General features: G+C 35.8%; 1 protein-coding gene across 3 annotated transcripts in view; it reads right to left on the reverse strand.

Moving 5' to 3' along the window:
* Positions 1-424: 424 nt before the first annotated feature.
* Smarca1 (SWI/SNF related, matrix associated, actin dependent regulator of chromatin, subfamily a, member 1) overlaps positions 425-24,531 on the reverse strand; it is a 74,720-nt gene continuing 50,613 nt past the window's right edge. For 2 of the 3 annotated variants that reach the window (XM_031355930.1, XM_031355848.1), the window contains exons 19-24: positions 20,206-20,328; positions 17,828-17,960; positions 15,076-15,194; positions 14,754-14,966; positions 2,215-2,325; positions 425-1,168 (exon numbers count right to left, since the gene is read on the reverse strand). In XM_031355930.1, the coding sequence (XP_031211790.1) occupies positions 1,097-1,168; positions 2,215-2,325; positions 14,754-14,966; positions 15,076-15,194; positions 17,828-17,960; positions 20,206-20,328 (771 nt within the window). In that variant the 3' untranslated portion in view covers positions 425-1,096. Of the gene's footprint in view, positions 1,169-2,183; positions 2,326-14,753; positions 14,967-15,075; positions 15,195-17,827; positions 17,961-20,205; positions 20,329-24,531 lie in introns of all 3 variants that reach the window. The other variant, XM_031356015.1, reaches the window with a different exon arrangement.

The raw sequence follows: 24,531 nt of genomic DNA on the forward strand, positions 1-24,531 counted from the left end.
TAAACTATAAAACAGCAGAACTTTAGTTCAGTTTAGACCCTTGAGTGACTATGTGACACACATTCCTTCCCATTGGATTCTTCCGACCTGAATGGGATTTGCAGTGTGAGCAAGAAATAAATTATTGGTTTTCAAAACCCCTGATGCTCTAAGCTTGCTATGTGAACATGAAGGTATCCCTGATGAAAACAGCTTCCCTTCTTCCGCAATGCACAGCATTTATGTCGTCATCTTATCATTGAGTTGTAACTAGATCTGTATGTTATACCTAGAGTCCTCTGTATTAGATCTATGGGACAGATGATCATGAATCAATCAGCAAGCAAAGTTTTAACTTTTACCCAAAATACATAGCAGTGGCCAATACAATTCAGTAAACACAATTGCTTTCTACTGTACAAAAAACAGGAAATAATTACATTTCTTATAGACAGTCCTTTATTATATTTTTCCCACTTGAATATTTAGAGAATAATTTAAATGTAACGCACACTGACAGCAAGCACAGTATCAAATATTCAGGTTTATTTTTAAGATTTTTTTTCTTTTCTCACCCTTTATTTCCTTGGGAAAAAGTATTTAGATGACCTCAAAGAAACAATTATTATGCTAATCACACTATGCAGTAGCACACACACAAGCCCAGACTCAATAGAAAAGAAAGCAACAAAGAAGTGAAAAGTCTTTCTCCTCAAATCGTTTTAATTCATTTTTCCACAGCCATATAAATTTAAAGTCTGAAACAACAATAGTACAGCTATAGAATCTAGGTTCTCTTTCAAAGCAGCGGCATAGAAAACATAGAAAAGCTAAAACCTCAGCACAAGCTTCAAAAAAACAAGGACTGAGAGGAATTTGATGAAGACATGAAATGCACAAAATACAGTACACAAAATACTAGAATGCATAAAATAGAAAGCTACACATTTCAGGTAGAAAGCATTGTAAAATATATAAAATATGCAAGAAATCAAAACCAAAGAGTATTCCTTTTCTTTTCCTTAGAGTACCATGAATACACTGGAACTGGTAATTAGCATTTGAAGATGGGAACAAGAAAATAGCAGTTTCCCATTTAAAACTTTATTTCTAGGCTTTAGGATTTCACCTTCTTGACATCCTTCTTTCCAGAGCTCTCAGTAGCTGACTCTGCTTTTCTTTTCTGTGACTAAAATGGAAACAGATTTAATGTTCTGCTCCAATATGCACACTTTTAAATGGCCCAACAATGTTAAATCTAGGATGTAAATGCATTAAAAATTTAACATGAATATTCACTTCAATGTTAGACTCACAGTTAATGCTCTATATAGCCCAACAAACTATATAACCCAATGTAAAATAACTTTTAAAGGTGTTTCTTTTTATGAAAAGACATAAAATATCCATCAAAAATAGTCATCAAGTATCTACTTACACATGGCTTATAAATGTACTTTTATCTTAAAGAACTACTTAATATTTAAAGTTTCTGGGGAAATTTTTATTTGTGAGTGTTATTTTATAATGTTAAGATAAATGTTAACACACCATATTTCATATCTTCTATGACGCACATTTCTTTTCCCTATTAGCATCTCTGACATCAGGATGTATCTTACAACTGATAACAGATGATACTTGGCATCATATCTCTTAGTGGCATAGAAAAGTTGTGTCTTACAACAGAAAGCATCTTAGATTTGATGAAATATGGTGGACTACTTAACACACTCAAACAGAATACTTTGAATCATTGATATACACAGCAACCCAACAGGATTAAAATCACATTTTTATCCAGCAGTTAACTTATTGCCAAAACAGGCTATCTTGTCTGCTCAGGGTTCCCATTTGTATACACAGTTCCACAAAGATCAAACAAAGCATTTGATCAACTCAGAACTCCATGTTTTAGTCTTCACACCATCCCATCCCTACTCTAACCTTCCGCTGCCCCCACGGCGACCTAGTCTCAATTCTTAGGATCTCACTTTTATTATTCCTCTGCTTAAATTTAAGAGGAATTTCTTAAATACTGAGTCTTGTAACAAGGGAATTCCTAACCACATATTCTTCAAACAAAAAAGAAGTACATTTATGATGTGATTCTTCTTCAATCTAAAACAAATTAGCATTTCATAAAACCCAGCATTAAACATAGTATAGACATTTGTAATTATGTAAAAAAAAATGAGATCTACCTAAAAGTTAGGAAAATGCTGAAAATTTTACCATTGGAGTTTTAGTTGCCCGTTTCTTCTTTTCTGCTCTCTCTCTTTCCTCAATTTCCATATTTTCTTTTTCAATCAATGAAATCAAAGTATTACAGCGTCTCTGAAATTCCTAAATGAAATAATAAAGAGCTTAATTTCTAAAGAGCTTAATTTCTTAATTTCCTTTTAAGATCTTTTAAGATAAGATACTTCTTTAACTGTATCATTTCTATAAAAGAGACTTCCCAAAGTTTGTATTTTTTCTCTGTCCTCCAATCAAACCAGTATTCTTTAGAACACCATTTATACAGGGTATTAATAGGTCCTAGTAAAACAGAGGTGGGCTAAGTGTCATTTGATAGATGACAAGTTAAACAAGCTGGTCTGCTTTACCATGAAACACTACTCAACAATAAAATGGAAGGAACTATTTATACATAAAACACCATGGAGTCCAGAGAATTATGCTGAGTGAAAAATCCAATCACAAAGGTTATGTCTAGCATGCTTCCATTTCTATAACATGTTTTTGAGGCATGGTGTCATTCTTTAGTCCATGCTAAACTAGAACTCACTATGTGGTCAGGTTGGCTTTAAATGTGCAGCAATCCTCCTGCCTCGGCCTCCCAGATGCTATAATAACAGGTATGGGCCACTATGCCTGGTTACACCATTAAATGATATAATTAGAGAATAAAATGGAACACTGTTTGTCCGATGCTAACTAGAGTAGAAGAATATATGTAGCTAGAGGTAGTACAACTGAATTGTGGAAACAATGGTTCCACATGTCTACAAGTGGTAACATTCCATGAAGATGCACACACACATACACACACACACACACACAATGCCTGTACAAATGATATCTCAACAAGTTCTGTGGATTAGGATAATATGACTTTTCATATTGCAATATTACACTATAGCTACTCAACTTGTATCCATTGGGACTGAGCTTTATATTTTGATTGGTTGTGGTTTACTAAAACAAATTTATTACAGGGCTTTAAGTAACCTTTCAGTCCCCGATGATCACTATGAACCACTAGGAAGGGGATATAAGATACGACCATTCCCAAAGCTACTTAGCCAAGAGAAGTCTCAGTATACATCTTACGGGATTTAAGATCTGGGAATCAGGGATGAACTTGCTAATTCAGAGTAAATACTATCTGGAAAGATTTTGGCATTAACCTTGCCACTACTATATTTTACTGCCAGCAATCAATACATCCAAACTATGAACAGGCTTTATGAATGTATGGTGAGCATTAAAGATATGATTCATTAATATGGAAACTCATTTATTATTAACCCTGTATACTTTGCTGTGTTTAAAGGTAAATAATAGATTAATGCCAAAGGATAAATAATGTTTAAATATATCATTCCTTTTCTGTACACTCAAATCAAAAAATATTTTTCTAGCAATTAAGACAAACTCAAGTAAAAGGAAGGAGCCAAGCAGTGGTGGTGCATGCCTTTAATCCCAGCACTTGGGAGGCAAAGACAGGTGGATTTCTGAGTTTGAGGCCAGCCTGGTCTACAGAGTGAGTTCTAGGACAGACAAGGCTATACAGAGAAACTCTGTCTTGAGAAAAAAAATCAAAAAAATAAGAAAGAAAAGAAAAGAAAAAGAAAAAAGGAAGGAAAATGATCAAAGTATAAGAATAGAAAACTCAGCAACTGTTCAAAAAATTTTATACCTATGAGCATTGTCCTGCATGCATGTCTGTGCGCCACATGTAGGCCTGCTGTTATATACTGAGTCATCTGCCCATGCCTGGTACAAGAATTTTTTTTTAAAGTTTTAAGAGCTAAGGATGTACTTCAGTGTTAGAGCACTTATACAACCTGTTTAGCAACATTCACGTACACACACACACACACCTTGTTTTCTGCACCAAGGCTCAAAAAAATGGGAGGCAAATCAGCATCATTTCTATAACATTAGTAGTGATGTGCCCATGCTTTGTGCACACATGAGTGCGGTGTGTGTACTTGGTTGCAGGAAGATGTAAATGAGAACTTCCATTCACTGATGTTGAATGGCAATGTCACTTGTTATAAACTAAACTTTCTCCCAAAAATTTAACAGTTAAAGTGCAAACTGTCATATTTAGGAAATCTATGAGGTTCAATGCCATCTCCTGACTATAATTTACAGGATTATTTAAGGTTAAATGAGTTAAAAGGGGTAGGGTACTAACCCTCCCATCACCTTTTAGTCATGTGCAAAAGGTGACCCAATAGATTAACCTTGTTGGCACCTTAAACTTAGATTCCAGTCTCCAGGACAAGACAACAACAACAACAACAACAAATGTTGCCATCAAGTCTGTGGTTCTTTGTTACAGCATTGAGTAGCACACTGATACACTATCCTTCAAGAAAATTAATTAGAAATAGCAAAGAAATATTTCCTGTGACTTAACAATACCATTCTTAGACACTATAATAAGGAGGTACATAAAATATTTCAAGGAAGTACTTAGAACACTGATAGCAGGAAAACAACTGAACTACCTCTTGAAACAAATTTTTGGTACTTGGCCATAAAGCTGCAGACACTGGAAGGAGCTGAAAGAACACTAACTACTAGCTGACATTAGCTATCCCTGAAAGCAGCACCAGTGGTAAATTTCTCTTTAAACAATGGGGTCTGTTTATTCTGTAGAGGATGCATTTACACCAAAGTTCTAAAGGCACTTTTGCCATAGAAACTCATGTCTATATTTCCAACTTTTCTAAAATGATCATTTAGGTCTTGAGAAAATTTATAAAGTTGTAAGAAATGACAAAAAAATATTTTTAAAACACAATTTTATCTTTCTAATTAAGATCTAGAAAACTGCTTCACAATGTTGGGAATGTTGAAATTGAATATATTATCAACTAACCAAAAATTTTTCTACTTAAGAAACAAACAAACAAAAAAAAGCAAGAGAGACTAGCCAGAAAGATATCACACATTAACAAATTTGTGTTTTCCAATTAAAAACAAAAACAATCTTATGTAACACCAGAATTTTCAAGTTTCTCAGACATCCATAATTACCCAAGATTAGATAAATTGATAATAACAATGTAATTTTGATTACTTACCAATGTAATAGTAATACATTGAATATGCAGACCAAATATTCATCATAGTTTCATTCAATAATAATACACATACAAATTAAACAGCATGTTATTCAATTTATCTATTATAAAAAGGGCTAAGTTGACCCTGATGAGATTTGATCCTTGGTTTCTAGGGAGACTACGTAGATTCTTTATAAAAAGCTGGATCTTGAATCATTAAGCTATACCCTCTGGCTATTATTACTCTCAATAAGTAGTAGTTGCCTGTGACTGCAGATATCTTTAGATACATATTCATGGTTCATATGAATGATTCAGGGACAAATACTAATACTTTCAGTCTTATATGTAAGGAAATAGGATATTTCAAAATGATTCAAAATACACTACACAATTAAATTCTCACCATATTTCCTTTGAACCTGTCACTAACTACTCCAAAACAAAAACAAAAACAAAAAACAGCAACAACAACAAAGAACCCTCTTCAGAAAGGCTACAAAGAAAGGACAAGTACTTTTGTTCTCTTCAGTTTCTCTGTTTCTTGTCTTCCTATTTTTCTGAGGTTAAGGGAATGGTTCATGGACTGTCAAACAACTTTTATAATTCTGTAGTCTAATTATCTCTTTCACCAATTCCCTACTCTTGATTTAGGAATGAATTTGAAAGAAGGAAAAACAACACAGGGGAGTCAGAAAAGAGATGCCAAAGCAATTAAGGGCAACAGAAGACAATCAAAAACGACAAATTGAAAAACTGTTCTGCTGGGAGGGAAGCTGTGGGAGATGGTTTAAGAATTCTGTGGTCACATGTGTGGGAAACTCAAAGAGGCAAACAAACTTCTCAAAGCTGTTAGCATTCAAATGTAGATTGGAAGTCTCAGTGGCAAGATTCAATGTCAGCATGCCCCAAATCTATTTTTCTGGCACAAAACATTTTTCTGGTTCTGAAATAATGTTTAGAAGAAGCCAACTTGGCAAATCATACACAAAGTAATAGCAATGGCTAAGGCTAAGTTATACACAGCCCAGGAAAAAAAGAATTAAAAGTTTATACATAATTTCACTGACAAAGGGAGCTCTGTGACAAATTTTGAGCAGGATGGGAGACACAATGTGCATTTTGTGTTCAGAAGCTCCTTTATACAGAATAGCACTTCATAAAAATCTCAGACTCAAAATTAGGAACAGGTTAACATTAAAAATTACTCAAGTTGAGAGGCAGGAGGATTTCTGGGATAGAGGTCAACCTGATCTATAGAGTGAGTTCCAGGACAGCCAGAGCTACACAGAGAAACCCTGTCTTGAAAAAAACATCACCAAAAAATTACTCATGTTGATACAGGAATCCATGCTACTAAATCATGCATCTTGGCTGTCTATCTGATTCCCTCCAATGTCAGAGTACTTGCTACCCTCTAAGCCTCACTATTTCAACTCTGAAAAACTTGAACATCTTTCCTTCTGCAACACTGCTATTTGTAACCCTATGATATCTAACAACTGGTTCCATATCTAACCTGTATGGCCCAAAAGAACAAGCCAATTTCTTCTCTGCCTAACAATCCTGTGTTTCAAGACAGCTTCCTCAACCAGAATCAACTGTAGAACCACAAATACCCCATGTTTACAGTAAATATCCTCTCTTTACCCATCCTTCGTGTAAAATGTTTCTTGGAAGATGCATAACACATATATCTACTTGTGCTGTTTAATCTTGACTGTCAACTTGATGGAGTTGAGAAGCTCGCAGATTGGTAGATCACAGCCCTCCATCTGCCTTTGAGGGTATTTTCAGAGAGGATTAAACAAAAAAAACCTGACCTGAATACAACTATTCCCATATGCTGAGGGTCCAGATGGAATGAAATGGGGAGAGGGAGAAATCTGCAGGACATTCTCTTGGTTAATGACCAACATGAAAAGGCCCAGCTCATTGTAGGACAGCAGTTCTCAACTTGAGGGAAATGACCCATTTGGTGGTTGCATATCAGATATCCACTAGTGCAGGCATTATCTCTATCTCTGCTTCCTGGCCATAATAAAGAAGATGCTCTCTCTGCTCTACCACACCCTCCCTACTTTTATGAGCTAAAACCTCCGAAAGTGTTCACAATGATCTATCTTTCCTTCCTTGTTTTTCTCATGCATTTATAATCACAATGAAAAAGTATAACTGAGAAATGTAGTCATGCTGTGACTCCCTGGTGATGTGCCTCAGACACTTCTAGAAACAGCTTATTGGTGGAATTTGGAAACACTGAAAGAAGTTGGGTAGAGAAGAATGCTATAAGGAGAGATTAATGAATGATTCTGCTGGGAGTCCCAAGGGCCAGAATGCCAGTAAAAGTCTAGAGAGAATAAAGACTGTGTTTGTGGGTTTCAGATGGGAATGCGGATTCTATTAAAACTTGGAATAGATGTCATATGTTATACATGGTAAAGACCATACATACACTTTGTTCTTTTCCCCAAACCTTTCAGTAAAGGTTAATTCAATAAAGGACTAATGTATCTGTGGAGAAAATTTCAAGGCAGCATAGCATATTACTTCCTGTTTTTTGCAAAACTTACACTGGGAATTGGGAACAAAAAGAAGATTGGTATCCTGGTGACTTTTGTGTTAATTTGATACAAACTGTAGTTATATGGGAAGAGGAACCTCAATTAAAGAAATGCCTTCATCAGATTGTCTATGTCTATAGGACATTTTCTTAATTAATAATTGATGTAAAAAGGCCTAGCACACTGTAGGGCAGCAGTTCTCAACTTGAGGGTCATGACCCATTTGGTGGTTGTGTATCAGATATCCTGCATACCAGATATTTACATTAAAATTCATAACAGTAGCAAAATTAGTTATAAAATAGCAACAAAAATAGTTTTATGGTTGGGGGTCACCATAACATGAGGATCTATATTAAACTGCATTAGGAAGGTTAAGAACCTCTGATGTAGGGGATGTCCTGGACGTGTGATCCTAGATTATACTATAAAGCAGCTGAAAACTCACAATGAGCAAGCCAATAAACAGTCTTTGTCCACGGTCTGTGTTTCATCTCCTGTCTCCAGGTTCATGCCTTGAGTTACTGACAAGGTGGCTAGAATTGGTGGTGAATATTTTCAATTTTGTAGAAGATACAGTCTCCATCACACTATTCATCTCTTCCATTGTAGCAGCTAACTAGTTATTGAAAATATGCAACTGAGAATGTGCCCATGTTCAAATAAAATCTTAAGTACAAATAGTAATCCTGGAATTTTGGATTATAATTTTCATATGTCAAGACACTGTTTTGATTTCTTTATAAAAGTGTAAAGATAATTCTTAGCCTATATGCCATATGAAACAAGTAGTGGGATTCAGTGTGTGTTAGGGTTGAAAGCCAAAAATGTTGAATTAGAAGGGAACCAAAATTAAGTAAAATAAAGAAAACAACTACATTCCACATGTGTGTCTCTGAATTTGTACATGAAATTCTGTGAGATTGGAATTTTGTTCTAGGATTTTCAGTATAACAAAATGGGCATATTTTCTCCTTGGTCATTTTGTTCTTTTATGTACTCCCTATATACTAGCCCTGCCAAAAAAATCCGTATTTGAAATAAATATCTTCATCTGCAAATTTTGCAGAATATTTGCCAAGTTTGAAAACACTTTTGAACCTCTATAACACTAACAAAAAACAATGGCAACATATACTAGACATTCATAGCTCAACAATATCGGCAGCTGAATGGAAATTCATGATCAAATACAGATAGCCTACATTATCCAATAAGTTTTGAATGGTGGGATACTTTTATATGAGTATCGTCACCTAAAAACATTGTTACTTCATGAAATATTTTATCACATTCCACCTAATGATGCACTAACTGTACTTCTGTTTGTTCAAATAGTTTAGGATTACAAATGAAACACTGTGGCTACATGTGTAGACACAAATGGTATTTGCAAGCGATACACAAACATATCAATAAATAAAAGCTACAGGACTTAAGGTCAAAAGTCTACCAGGACACAGGGCCAGAAATAAACTGAAGCATATCAGTGCAACTTCTTAGATTCCACCCAAAACTTGTTCAGTTGCAGGGGTTGAAACAAACCGAAGCCCAAACAAACTGTGTTGGTTTATTGACCTAATGCCTATTCTAGGTAAGATCACATGCTGATCTCCTTGAATAAAACCAGTGTTACTTCAAGGTTAAAACTGGTAGGAAAAATTACTCAAGGACAGACAGTCAGTGGTACATTGGTCAAAGGGAGCAAAATGAGATAAGAAACAAGGTAGAAATAAATTTGAGAATTTTTACTACAGCTGGTAAAAGTGAAGCAGACATCTACAGAGCTGTTTACGATACATAAATCTGACATTGACTCTAATTTCTGTACACTAATGACCCAAATCTCGTCTTCAATGCAGCACAGCAGCTTTCTCCATCACTTGGCTGTGGGTACATCTTCTAACGCTTCCCCATACACACATTACTACTTTTGGAATATATTAGGCTTATTTATCCTTTTTGCATAATCCTGTTTCTACAAATTGAAATGTACCTCTTCTATGAAGCTATTTCCCTGATTCTTTTGCCAACATAGCAAAGTTAATTACTACCTCCTCTATTCTAAGACATTTTCAAAATTAAGGCAGAGAGGGAACATTTTAGTCTTTCAAACGCAGGGAAGCAAACAGGTTCTTATGAGTTAAAATGTACTGGCCATGTGGAGATGGCCGGCCTCTACTTTCCTATGTCTTCTCTCTCCTTTCTATAATAAAACATCTTATGACCATGAAAAAAAAAAAGAATGCAGTCTCCTAAAATATCAACACTAGATGTTAAATGCAGTTAAGTAATAACATGATATATCAGAGTCATAAGCAACAAAGCATCACTGTGTTGAAAGAACAACCAGGAAATTTCTATTTCCCTTTTATTCCTCTAAAATATCTAAAAAGAAATATCCTTTCTGGCTAGATTGAATATTTAGAAAAGTATTCTGTGCAGAACCAGTAACCTAATTAGCATTTACTAGCCACTGTGATAACCATATAAAGTGGGAAGCAAGTTCATAAAAAGCTATAGCAATAATTTCTAGAAAGTAGTTTTTTCTCCTACAGTTCTAATGAGAAATGTCACTTTATTACTTTTAAATAAGGCACAATTTCATTAATAATAAAGTTGTGATTTGAAAACAAACTAATAACATGAAATTTTTAGTACCCAGTATTCAACAGTGTGTGATTCTCTGAGATGCTATCGCCAAAACTCATTTAAACTACTACAAAAGACAGGGTAATTGTAATGACTAACTACTAATACTCAGCTTCAACTGTAATGTTCTTGGCCACGGGCAAAGCAACACACAGCTTCCTGAGCTGGCTGACAAGAAACAAAAATGTTCTTCAGCAATTGAAAGGTTAAAAAAAAAATAACTAAAATTAAGAACCAAAGCCATCCTATAGAGGAAACAATAAACGTTTTATCAATGAATGTTTACTTCTGGGAATTAAATTTTACTTTTTCTTCTTTAATTACCTAGAAGGAAACTAAGAAATATTAAGACACTACTGATTGAAGGCTAGGTTCCTTTCCCATGTGAACTGTCCAATGAATGGACCAATGTGTTATGGCCTTTAGAAGTCTCAGACTCTCTTCAATATGCTATGTCCCATCAGTCACTAATAAACGAACAGAGATGGCAAGAAAATTAATGAGATAATGTTGGTGAGGAGACAAGTCAGCATCCTATAAAAGACATTTTACATGAATACAGCATATTTGTAGTTTTTGAACAACCCAATACTAAGGCCCTATTCTAGGATCCCCAGTTCCAGGACGAGAGTGGAAAGCAATTCATATGCTCTGAGCTTAAAAATCCGAGTTCAGCATATGCTTCCTACTTGTTTATGGAGTTCAATAGAGGCTGATTACTTACTTAAAGACCACACAATTTCTCTGAGAAAAATTCACGATCTTTTTAGCACAGAGAGATGGAAGTGAATCTTATTTTCTCTTTTGTACAGCCAGCAGTTTTAAATGGAGAAGAGCTTCGAAATCTTCAACCTTTAGCTAAAGCCTTTCAAAGTGTAGCATATTTAAAAATGGGGATTCATCCCTTTAGGCACTTTGTGTGTGTGTGTGTGTGTGTGTGTGTGTTAAGTCAGATGTCATGAATGCAGTACTTTGAGATTAGTGCATAAAATAGAACTATTAACTTTTGTACATTTTTTTTCTAAGAAAGATTTCACACTATTTGTTGATGTATCTGGGAAAGAAAAATCTTTTTAGTAAGCCTAGTTCAATCATTAGAAAGATTTTAATTTAAACACAACTATAGTTACAAAACTAATCAAATTACATCCTGTATCTCAATGATTTTCCAATTTTTTTTATTACAGAAATCACAGCTACCTCTCTTAAGAGGGTGGATTCTCTCCCTAGATTGTGAAAATGACTCACTAAAAAGAAAGTTATTTTTAAAACAAAGGGAGGAAGATGATCTACAAATATTAATAATCCATTTTTATAACTCTATAACTATTGATGGTAACATAATGTAAAATATGATATACATATATGCATATTTTAAATATATGGCTTATAATCTAATTCCAGAAATATAAGTAAAAGTTGTCTACTAGCTAGAAGAGAAATCAAATTTTAGCATAAGAGAAAATTTTACCTAAAAAGCCCTTAAATTAACATATTGAATTATAAAATAAATGGCTATATTTTTAATGAGTCTGTAAAAATTAGAAAATCTACTTTCTAAATGGTAATCAAGGACAGAGGCATTTCCAAGTTTAATAGACAAAAATCCAGGTTCACATTTGTAACTAGTTATATAGTTAATATCTGTTTTTCAGCAAATATGCTCTGAAAATTTAGAGAAAAAGAAAAGGCATGTAGGCAACTGACTCAAAAAATAAGATGGAGGAAAACTAAAATTCTTTACAAGGTAGTTCAGAGACACCTAGTGGTTATTAATATATTGGAGCTTTTTTTCCCTCTGTCACTGAGTATGAAGGCTACATAGTTCTCCGATCATCTTATTACAAACAGTGTAAGTCTTTTCTTGCACCTACAATCTCTTTCATCCTATTGCCTTAGTTTAATAACTGAAGAAACGAGACCCAACATCAAGCTTTCAACCTTTTAAAAATTAGTAAAATATCACTGAAATATCACAGAATTCAATAAATGTTTCATCACATAAAAGGGCACATATGTTTGAAAATGTGATTTCTTCAAAAATGCAGTTAAGCATTTTTCTTTAGAAATTATTGGTGTGGCCCTAAATTATGTCATTACATTAAAAAAAAGTGGCTAGAAAGCTAAATATGTGGCTTTGAAAAGAGTTGTCGGTGTCCCTGAATGAGATGGCAAACTAACTCACAGTGAAAAAATAAAATCTTATTTCCAAAAGATAATTTTAAAAAAGCAATGATCTGAAGAACCCTGTCCAAAAACTGCTCTATCTCTAAGGCCAATCATGGTCCTTTGTGCTGCAGATTCCTATCTTTTTTATTCTTCCTTCAATCCTTCTGAATTGTAGTAATGTACACACCTCTCCATGTCCTTTTACATAAATACACCACTTAAATGCCATGCTGAAAATGTCAACTAAAACATTAATCCAATTGGCCTAAGTTCTAACGGATCCTGGTTTAGAGGAAGTACTTGCTAACTCTCCCAAAATTGTGTCACCTATATGTTTGATGGTAACGATGTACTTACTAAAGTTTGAACAAAAAATATTGCAAAGCCTCTTCCAAAATAATGCCTTCAACAGAACAATTCATATTTTCCTTTTTATTCATCAGTGTGAGCTGATGATATAAAATGAATCAGAACAAAAAATGTGAAGCACTTTTTCATACCCCAAAGGACTTTTAGAAAATAAAATATTTATGAGAACAACTTAAGAAATGGATGCCATTTTACAACTAGTCACAAAACCACTGCTGGGATTGTTGAGTTTAGGCTCTTTTTAGTTTTAGGCGATATAACTCTAGTTCTGTTTTAAGGACCTTGGCTCATGAAAGAACTTCAATGACAACCTTAAAAAGTGTTTACACATGAGGCTGAGCATGCTCGAATGCCTGTAATCCCAGGGAGGATAATGTAGAGTTTGATTCAAGGGCAGCCTGGGCTACATGGCAAGTTCCAAGCCAGCTACAAAGTAAGAATAAGAATCTGCCAATAAATCTGTTTGTTTGTTTGTTTGTTTGTTTATAAGCTGCATGCATTTGAGTGTCATCACAAACAGTGCTGTTCAGGAACAGTAGAATTTACAAAGAACAAAATTCATGTTGGAAAGCTATAGAGGGAATTGCAGAGGCAAGAATTTAGCTAACTTTTACTTAATTATACTTTCTTATAGTGTTCTTAGGAAGACCCAGCTTGGGCTACAGTCGCTTTTCACTGAAAACAAATCCTCAAGTCATCTCGACAGTCTCAAATGTCACCTGGTTAGTTACAAAGGGAAAATGTACCATAAAAAGTGGTGAGCCTTGGGAATCATAGCAAATTTAGAAACCAAATTTAGCATCACACGCAGTGTCATAATCTGACACAGTATCCCTTTCCTAGTGGCGTCCTGCAAAAGGAGGCATTTGGAGCACTGACAGAATAGTCTGTTTATGGGATTTTTGAATCATTGAATGAATTTTAATATTTGCATGAGATTGTAGTTATTGTGTAGAAAGAGCTACTTATGAGAAAAATATTATTTTCTTTTATTACTCAGTTTAAGGGTTTATGATTATTTGTACTTATTTGTCTTTCTCTCTGTGCCACATGTGTGTGTGAATGCATGTAGAGACCAGAAGACAACATCGGAAGCCCTGGAGCTGGCATTACAGGTGATTGTGAGCTACTGGGAACTGAATTCAGGTCCTCTGGAAGAGCAGCAAGTATTCTTAACCGATGAGTCATCTTTCCAGCCCTCCTCATTTTGTTTTCCATGAGTTGAGGAGGGGAGGGCATATGTGTGTATGCATGTGCATGTGTGTGTATGCATGTATGTGTGCACATGTGTGTGCGTGCATGTGTGCGTGTGTGTTTTAGCATATGAGTGGGCCCATTGTCTGTGCATGTGCAGTGGAGGCCTGAGGATGATGTTAAGAATCATCCAATGTGCTAAAATATCTACATTGTAGATTCTGCAATGAACAATTTTATTGTCTGTAACTTACTTTAAAATGGCTCATAAATGTATATACTTACATAAATGCATCACATAAACAAATAGTTATTAACATAAAATGCAGATGTGTTTATGAATATAGAGTTTTAATATTTCTTTTACTTTGTGCATATGTGTATATAACTCTGTGTTGAAGAAGATGGGAGAGAAAGCTAATGGAATGAAATGTTAACAACTGGAGGAACAGAGTAAAAGAGAAACTTTGAAATGTGTTCTTTTCCAAAACAGGTAAGCAAGAAAGGGAAAAATACATACCATGGCAGTTCTCGACTTAATGAACCAGTCAAATCTAAACTGGGGAGCATTCCGTACACACTGTCTTAACTCTTCATAAACATTTTCTCTGTCAAAGCCCATTTTGTGTAACATACAGATCAAGAATCTGTCTTCTTCTTCAGTGTAGTTCTTTCCTTTACTGGTTCCGTACTGAATACGCAACTGATGAAATGGAGCCTTGTATCTTGCAATCTGTGAGTTTCAAAAATTGCTCTTTTAATGAAATGTTTAATAACAAGTCAAAGCTAATCACTATAGCAAATATAATAATCTACTAATAAACTGAAATAAAATATACTACTTTGGCATCCAGTGCTTTCTTAATACTGATCCTTCGCTGAATTCTTGCTTCTCCACGTTCAATTTGAGCCATAATTTTCTCAATGTCCTGTAATTCATTGCAGCGTTCCCAAAATACAGCTGAAAAGAAAGTGGTTACTTTAAATTACTACCATTTAAGCAAGTGAGTTTGAGGAATTAAAGAGTACAGAATTACCAGGCAGACCTGGTATCATCTGTGTGTATATAGTATGTTAAGTTATTAAGTGCTCTTAAATTGCCATTGTACCTAAATATGATGCAAAGGAAACCAAAAACATCAAGTGAAACAGAAGTGAGATATGCATATAAGTGTAAATATAGCTTTCTAGTAAGCAAAAATGAAAATAAACTTATTATCTTTTTCCTATGAAGTGACAATTTCTAAAGAAACTGTTAGTTATATCTGCAATCATTCACTAATCTTATGTTTCTAGTCACCTATAGTTTCTTAAAAGATGAGAGATTTTAACTGGACACATACAGTAAGCTATTCAAATCCCCAGTCAACCAACCAAATTTTACTGATGAGCCAAATAATCTGCTGCATTAATATGTTACATCTTCCAGTTTAGAGCATATCAAGAAAGGTATGCTAGCATTTGATGGCTCACATAAGTACTTATGTTCATTTATGCATTCTCCCAGTTACTCATTCTAAACACACACACACACACACACACACACACACACACACACACACACACACACACGCGCGCGCGCGCGCGCACATGCACTCATGCATGTAACTTCTTATATGTAGATACAATATACTCATAAACATCCAATTTTGTACAATTCTTCTTCTACCAATCAATCAAATAAGCCCACTCAATTCTCCCCGGCCTCTGACATAACCTCCAATCTGATGAACAACAGTTAAACAGTCCTGCCATCTCTCTAGAGTCTGAAGAAAATTCTTCAGAAAGGCTGGGTGTGTGCACAGAAGCAGCATGGAACACCTGCCTGGACTTAAAGGCCCTGGCATTACTCCGTAGAACTTGAGGATAGAAGAAAGAAAATTCTTCAGAAAATCTCACTGTACGTGCCTTTCATATTCATTTCCTGGTGCTTGGTTTAGTGACAATTTTAAGGGAACATCTACCATTGCACTAAAAACCCAGCTCAGTATATCTTTCTTTTTCTCTCATGCCTCCCTTCTTTATTTCAGAGCAGTAAGTAGAACCTAGGACGCTTGCCATGACACCTTAGTCCATAGATTTTTAAAACATGATCTCACTATACCCAGGATGGCCACAAACATTCTATGCAGACTAGGCTGCCATCAACCTCATGATTCTCCTACCTCAGACTCCATGCACTGTGATCACAGGCATCCATCTCCATGCCTGGTTACCTGATGTCTTTTAGAAAGTTATAACTTACAGCTTGACCCACACCAATGCCATGTCCTTTTACATCTCTCCTATCTACTGTTCCCCAAAAGCTCTCATAGTTTTCACCCATAAGATAAGTAGTAGTGTCAAGCTACTGTTCAAGAAAAAAGAAGTTCGTGAATTCAATGTTATATGAAATAAAGTCCAGACAAAATTAACTTCTAAATTCCCTTTGGGGTTTTCATGAGGGGAAATAGAACAAGTAGGTGCTCTCTAATTACAACTGATTTTCTTTAAGTGCTAACTAGTACTCTAAATATACTAAAAGCTATACCTAGTAACGATTAAACTTTGGTTTACTTGTGAGGTTTTAATGTTTTCTTTTGGGCTTTTTGCTAATAAACACAGAATTTCAGTAGTTATATCAAATATCTGGCAGGGGGAGGGAGGACAAAGAAATCATACAACTACTTTTTTAACATTGTATCTTTTCTATGAAAAAAAATTTCTCTATTATAAATACCTGATCTTCAGACTAAATTTGAAAGGTCAGCCTATCTGAAATTTAACTACACATAGAAAACAGATAGATTAACCTATTTTAATAAGACTTCTTCACAGGAGCCTGACAGTTTCGATATGCTCTGACACAGGAATTAATATTAACTGCACATGCTGCTGTGCTGCTATTCTGATTCTGACTGAGGCTAAAGACACAGCTGAGCAGGAGAGGGGAACGGTTCAAGGGCCACTGAACAGATTTAGCCAAGAAATCTTTTTAGATCTATTCTAAATTGCCTTGAGTTAATAGGACACGCCACTACCTGATTGAATTCCTTGAGGGCAGTTGAGTCTCTAAATGGGCCTGATAAGAATTCTCTACTTCAAAGATGACCTACCATGACTATTTCAAACTGCTAAACCAGAAGCCTCAGGATGAGACTTGAAAAAAAAAAAAAAAACAGAAAAATGAGAGAATAGAAGACCCATGCAGTAGCCACTTTTGTTTATTCTTTACTTGGCAATCTTAGGTGTCTCCTAGCCAATCATATCATATATTTACTTACATCTCATTCACAAAAGTTTTAACATCTCTGAACAAAGGTGCAACTAAATTAATGACAAAGAATCAGGGGTTGGAGAGATGGCTCAGTGGTTAAGAGCACTTGCTGCTCTTCTAGAGGACCAAAATTTGGCTCCTGGCACCCACACAAGACAGCTCACAACCTGTAAGTCCAGCTCCAGAGCATCTGATACCTTCTTCTGCTCTCCATAGGCACCTGTTCATAGGCTACATCCACATGGACACAAATGCACACATAAAAACTAATGAATCTTTTTTTCAAAAGACATGCATATATTTAAACAAAAGTATCCTTTTTGAAGTGACATACAAACCTGAATACTCCATGACTTCCTCAGGGGACTTGCCCTCCACCTCTCTAGCTATATTATCAATGTCATCTCTCCCATACTTCTCATTAGCTTTAATAAACTGGTTAAAATCTCGCTTAGTCCAGTTTGTGAAACCCTATGAATAAAAATTTAAACATCATCAGTAGATGGCAAATTAATAAAGTCAGTTACTATCCTACTTATATCTGAACAATGATGCATGAAAAGCAGTTTAAAATACTTAACATGTGCCCTTTTATAAAGTTCATTTCTTTAATGTGGAATCAAAAGCTGAATTTGAGTCGTTAAAGAAATAACTGATTTTTTTATTTTAAAGAAAATGTACTTTTCAAGTACTTTAACTTGATTTATAATCTTAAGATATCATATGGTCTTAATTCCCACAATATTAAACTACATTTCTGATATAAGTTCTAATGTAAATGCTTAATTTCTGATATCCCAATGTCTCAATAACTTTTCCCACAGATCTGTTCTCATGTAAATTGAGAGAGAGATGTGGATGTATTGAATTGAAAGAACGTTGAAAGAAAATCCAAGAAGGATGCAAGATGTTCTTTCGATCATTCCTGATTAAAATGAATAAATAATTTCTGTTCAAAATGGTATTCATAAGGACCAGCAAAATGGAACAACAGTTGAAAGTGCTTGCTATACCAGCCCAAAAACTTGAGTTCAAGCCCCAGATCCCACTGTGGAAGCAAAGAACTGATTCTCAAAAGTTGTCCTGTGACCTTTCTGTAGATGCTAAACATGCACATGCCTCTTTTAACAATAATAAACAACTTGATTTTTAAAGACTATATTCATAAATAGGACCTCTGTAAATACAGTGCTCAGGCATCTGAACTGTTTTACTAAGATATGTAACAACCAGTGTTTTAGGTTACTTTCCAATTATTATTCCATCAATGGTATTGTAGGTCAGTTGGCAGAAACCTTGCCTAGCATGGGGGAAGCCCTGAGTTCAATTCAGAGCAGCACATAAAACAGACATGGTGGCACATGACTGTAATTCCAACAGGCAAGATATGAAGTCAGGAGGATCAGAAGTTCAAGGTCATTCTCAACTACAGAATGAACTCAAGGCCATCATGGGAAGCATGAAACTCAAAAAAAAAAAAACTTAAGCATTAAATTTGCAGCATCAGAAAAAGATGGCTTAAATTCAAGTCTGAGGGACAAAAAAAACTTGATTATGCTTCTAATTATAAACTCGATTATCTCAATTGAGATTACATATTCACATTATACTGTATATTCAGAATATATTATAAGCAGTGTAGCATTCAAAGGGCACAACTTTATATTTGTGCTGAGGAAATAAGTTTTGAAATTAAAATAAAAGCAAACATTAATATTTAAATGTTTTATTCTGTGGTTGTTCTTAAAACTCTGCCAACTGCAACTATATTTCATGCTAAATTTTGGTGACTTCCAGGTATTTGTTCAAAAACTTATGAAAGTATTTTGTCAAAATTCATTCAATAAAATTATATGATATTAAAAGAAAAGACCTGCATCAACATATAAAAACCTCTTATTTTACTTTTAAGTACTTCATATTCCCAAGACACAGTGTGATATTGTAAAGCACATTCTACAACTTTCATATATATCACCTCAAGCATTAATCCTTCCTTTGTGTGAAAAACATTTCAAATTATCAGCTAACAATTAATTACAGTGGAGAATTTCCTCCTATTGTGCTTTACACATTGTTCCAAAAAATGTTCAAGAAATAAATTTAGCTGGCTAAGGCAGTGTCATAAATTCATATTATGTTTATCTTACCATAACTCATTTCAGAAGTGTGATACAAAATTTTTTAAAGCAACAATTACTTGAAAGCTTTAAGGTAGAAATCTTCCCTATTTAATATTGGCTTTTAATTACATAATGATCACATTAAAATGCTTCAGGAATTTCTCATTATTGTATTCATGTTCTTTCTTGAGAGCTCTTAACTTCTTTCAAAAAGAATTTTTCATAAACAAAGAAACATGAGTGTAGTATAGATTCAGGAATCAAGTCAATCAAGGAAATTTAATTTTCAAGTATATGTTGGAAATTATTATTTAATAAAATTCATATTTGGATTCACTGGCATTATTATAATTGGTAAAAGCATCTTATTTTCAATAGCTGACACTTTTGTTTTCTATGTATATATTCACTCAGTATTTCCAAGAGAGCATCTTTTACAAAAGGAATTTTCTAAAAAATAAAGATATATGGTCAAAATGTATGTTTATGGGTATGTCAGATCAGACAACTGTATATACTAAAAACTGGGTATTTATTTATCCTTTTTTTCTATTGATTGACTAAAAGTAGTTCAGCCACTTAAAATAGTTTACTTGTGTGAGAAGTTTATCCTTCTCTTCGGTTTCTTGTGGTGTAAGAGGTTCTGCTCCATCGATCTTTTTTTGCTCTTCTCTTTGAGCTACAGCTGGATTGGGGATCTCAGGATTTCTTGGGACCTAAGATCAAAAGAGAAATGAATAAACCTATGAGAAAAATTAATCAGAGAAAGTACACATACACATATTAATCTGGAGAGTTGTCTCTACAGTAAAGAGTGGAACCTCAGAAGTAGATGGCTCACAGTCTTCTCTACATTTCTACCACTATGGTTTTATCCTACTTAAAACCATTCTTATACTGCATGGTATAATATTTGAGGATTACAGTCCATTGATAAATGAATGCCACATTGTAGTCTCATTACATTGTGTGACAAAATACATCCTTATCATATGGCACTGTGTAGAATAAACACACATTTTGGTATTTAGTGTCTAAAGCCTCCTGGTAGTATGCAGCAGGGTATGCAGCAGCACTGCACCTAAAGATGACAGCCAATGTTCTGGTCGTCTTAAGTCATGAAAACAACAGAGTGCTTTTATTCCCTGATAGAGGTTGTAAAGACAGAGTGATATAAGAAAGGTAGTCCAGAGAGAGTGGCAACATAAAGAAGGATACAAAGCAATGATGAATTTAAGAAGTGTGCATAGAGGGAGTCTATGGTAGAGCACACCAACAGCTGAGATGGAGCCATCATTCATGGGAGAAAACTTGTGCACTGGCAGTGACCAATAAAGATAATAATAGTGCTCTTTAAAGTACAGAACTTCAAAAACCACTGACAACTGAGAAGAAAGCATGAACCAGAATCACTGGGGACAGAAGATGAGATTTCTGAGGAACCCAGCAGTCATCTGCATCTCAGAATGGTTAGCTCAGAAGGCCTCAGTGCATCAGGGTGTGCATGTGCTCCACTGGAGTTCAGCAGCATTTGGACAGCACTCCTTTTATGGAAGGACAAATCTGGTTTCCAGCCCTGAAGCCTCCTATCATTGCTACAAACATCTGGAAACACAACGCCGCCCAATGATTTAAGACAGCAGATACAGAACATGTGTAGTACATTTTATAGCATTCCATTAAACATGAAAATGAAAAGCTTGGCAGTAAGTCTTCACTGTTTGGAATGTACACATAATATAAATGACTCATTCCCTAGAAACATCAAATAGACATACCTCAATAAAATTATAGCATATATCACAGGACATTTTTCTCATTTTTATACATACTTTATAGCATTTAAAATTGTATAATTATAAACTTAAAGGTAAGCATTTTAAAACTGTTATACCCAATAGTTCTTTGGATTAAAAACTTAAAAAGAAATACTGGATATTAAAAAGCCCATTCATTTGTAGCCATTAGTACTAGATAATCAAATAAGTATGTATTAACTGTATATTATCTATGCTTAGTACTAAAATAAGCACAGATTGATTTACTGGACACAACCCTTGCCTACAAGAAATTCCTAAACCTCCTGTGATTGTGACCTAGGTTCACCAGATGTGCTGGCACACAACTGTGATCTTAGCACTTGAAAACCAAAGTAGGAAGATTGTAAGTTTGAGGTCAGCTTGGTCTACCTTGTGAGTTCAAGAATAGCTGTTTTCACAAGTGCAATCTCATGAAAAGAAAAAGGGTGGACAGTGCTAGTACACATCCACTTCCCTTACCAGCTGGGAGGCTGAGGTGGGAGAATAGCTCACAAGGAAGACAGAGGGAGAGAGAGGAAAGAACAGAGGGGAGAGTCAAAGAGAAGGAACAGTGGTAGGAAAAGAGGAAAGAAAAGAGGAAGGAGAAAATGAAGGAAAAGAAATGAAAGGACTAGACAATGATTAAAACCCTAAAGTTCTGGGGTGATTCTAGACTGGCACAATATAAGGCAAAAGTGTGAAGGCAGAAATGCACAGGGATACATAGGAGTTGTTTTAGGCATGGGTTACGCTGAGGAGTGTGAAACTTTGGGTTCTATTGAAAACACTGGAAAAAGTGTTGGGACAAATACTTAGAAAAGAACAACAACAAAGCTTGGTACACAATGCATTTCTTGGAGGCCAGCCTGAGGAATGTGTCAGGCACAAAGAAGTAGCCAGATAAAGGAATGGACCTTGGTGGCAATGTGCTGCAAGGGCAGTGCGGGCACATCTTGCCCTGCCTCTCCCTACTCTCTCCCTTACTAAACTATTAGATTCCCTCATTCAGGTACCTCCGCATTCCAAACCTAGCCACCAAGGTCCATTCCTTTATCTGGCTACTTCCTTGTGCCTAACACATTCCCGAGGCTGGTCACCAAGGTCCAGCTATCAAAACACCAAGGTCCTGTTATCAAAATACATTGTGTGGCTACACTGATCGACATGTCCAATCAGGACTTGTGAACTCATCCTAGCTCAGACTTCTCCCTTTTCTCCTTCAAAACCACTCAGCCAGAGACACCTGCCACTGTCTTTGCCAGCTCCAGAGGGAGCGGCCCAGCACTCAGCTTGAACCCTCTGAGGTAAAATCAACCTCTTTTGTGCTGAGATCTTGATGTCTGGGTGTGTTCTGTGCTGGCTCCGAGGCCAGAGGCAGAGAACTGCTGAGACATTATTAACTTGGAAATGAGGTACAGTGACAAAAGAAATAGAAAAAGCATAAACCGGGCTGGAGAGATGACTCAGCAGGTAAGAGCAATGACTGCTCTTCCAAAGGTCCTGAGTTCAAATCCCAGCAGCCACATGGTGGCTCACAACCACCCGTAAAGAGATCGGACGCCCTCTTCTTGTGCATCTGAAGCCAGCTACAGTGAATTACACCAGAGCGAGCAGGGCCAGAGCAAGCGAGCAGGAGAGAGCTGGGCTGGCAGAGGTCCTGAGTTCATTTACCAGCAGCCACACACATGATGGTTCATGGTCATCTGTACAGCTACAGTATACTCATACACATAATAAATAAAATAAATCTTAAAAAAAAAAGAAAAAAGAAAAAGCATAAACCAAACATGAAATGTAGGGGTTGATGTGAGGGCAGTGCCATTTCAAATAGCTCAGTAGATAAAGGTAATTCCTGTAACCTAGATGGTGGTAGAAGGATGGACCTGACTCCCACAAGTTGTCCTCTGACCTCCAGGGCTACACAGTGTTGTGGACTCTCTCTATCCCCTCAAAATAAATAAATGAATAAAAAGGAGCTAGATTCCACAAGAGAGTAAAAAAAAAAAAAAACTTATTGCTTAGGAGTTCAGCAAGATTTTATAGAAATATGGATTGCTAAATTAAACGTGGCAGCACAGAAAATGAGAGCAGTCGCCTGAAATCAGCTCCCCATAGCTTAACAGGCAGCCCACAATGACACATTACCAAAGCTCACAAAGTGCATGGAACCTCATCCATTTGTCAAATGTTTATATCTGTCCCTAAAGAAATCTTTCGGAGATAGATACAGGAATGTCCTGAAGCTTTGTGCAGCTTTAAATATGGCAAAACACTTTTCATTCATGCTCTTAGGTCGACTATAAGTTAAAATTTCAGTTGTTACCCTCTTCCAATGACAAGACTTTAGTGAACAAGTAAGTATATTAAATATCAACTCCTTTAATTGTAGAGAGTTATAAAGCCTCTGAAGATGTCCCACTTACAGCAAGGTCGAAGCTTGGGTTGGGAAGAATTGACCCTGCCAGCCACAAAATGATTGCATTACAGCAAACAACCGCTCCTCCCGCCCCCAAATGAAACCTTTTAACTGAAAATCTTACTAGCCACACTACTGCTGTGAAAGGAGAGACAATAGAAAACAAAAATGCTGATAGCTAATAAGCAGGCTCCCTCGAACATGTAGAAACAGCTGCTTCAGAACTAGTGAGCCCACACCAGCTATGTGCCTTTAATCCCAGGACTGGAAGGCAGAGGCAGGCAGAATTCTGGGAGTTTGAGGTTAGTGTGATTTACATAGTTCCAAGCCAGCCAGCAATGCATAGTGAGACCCTGTCTCAGAACAAGAACATAAGCAAGCAATTGAGCCCTTTACTAGCCCTTTCTTCCATCATTGTTGGGTAACACTTGGAGATTCAAAAATAGAAAAATCATCATCATTAGCTACAGTGCGCCCATGGATCATACCTATTTCCTCTTACCCCATAATCTAACCTGAGGTTATGTACCGTATATGGCCAAGGGGAGCTATGAATGCAGTCCAACACAAAACCATAAACTTATTTAAAACACAGGATTCGCCGGGCGGTGGTGGCGCACGCCTTTAATCCCAGCACTTGGGAGGTAGAGGCAGGCGGATTTCTGAGTTCAAGGCCAGACTGGTCTACAGAGTGAGTTCCAGGA

Source organism: Mastomys coucha, chromosome X (assembly GCF_008632895.1).
Source record: "Mastomys coucha isolate ucsf_1 chromosome X, UCSF_Mcou_1, whole genome shotgun sequence".
NCBI lineage: Eukaryota > Metazoa > Chordata > Mammalia > Rodentia > Muridae > Mastomys > Mastomys coucha.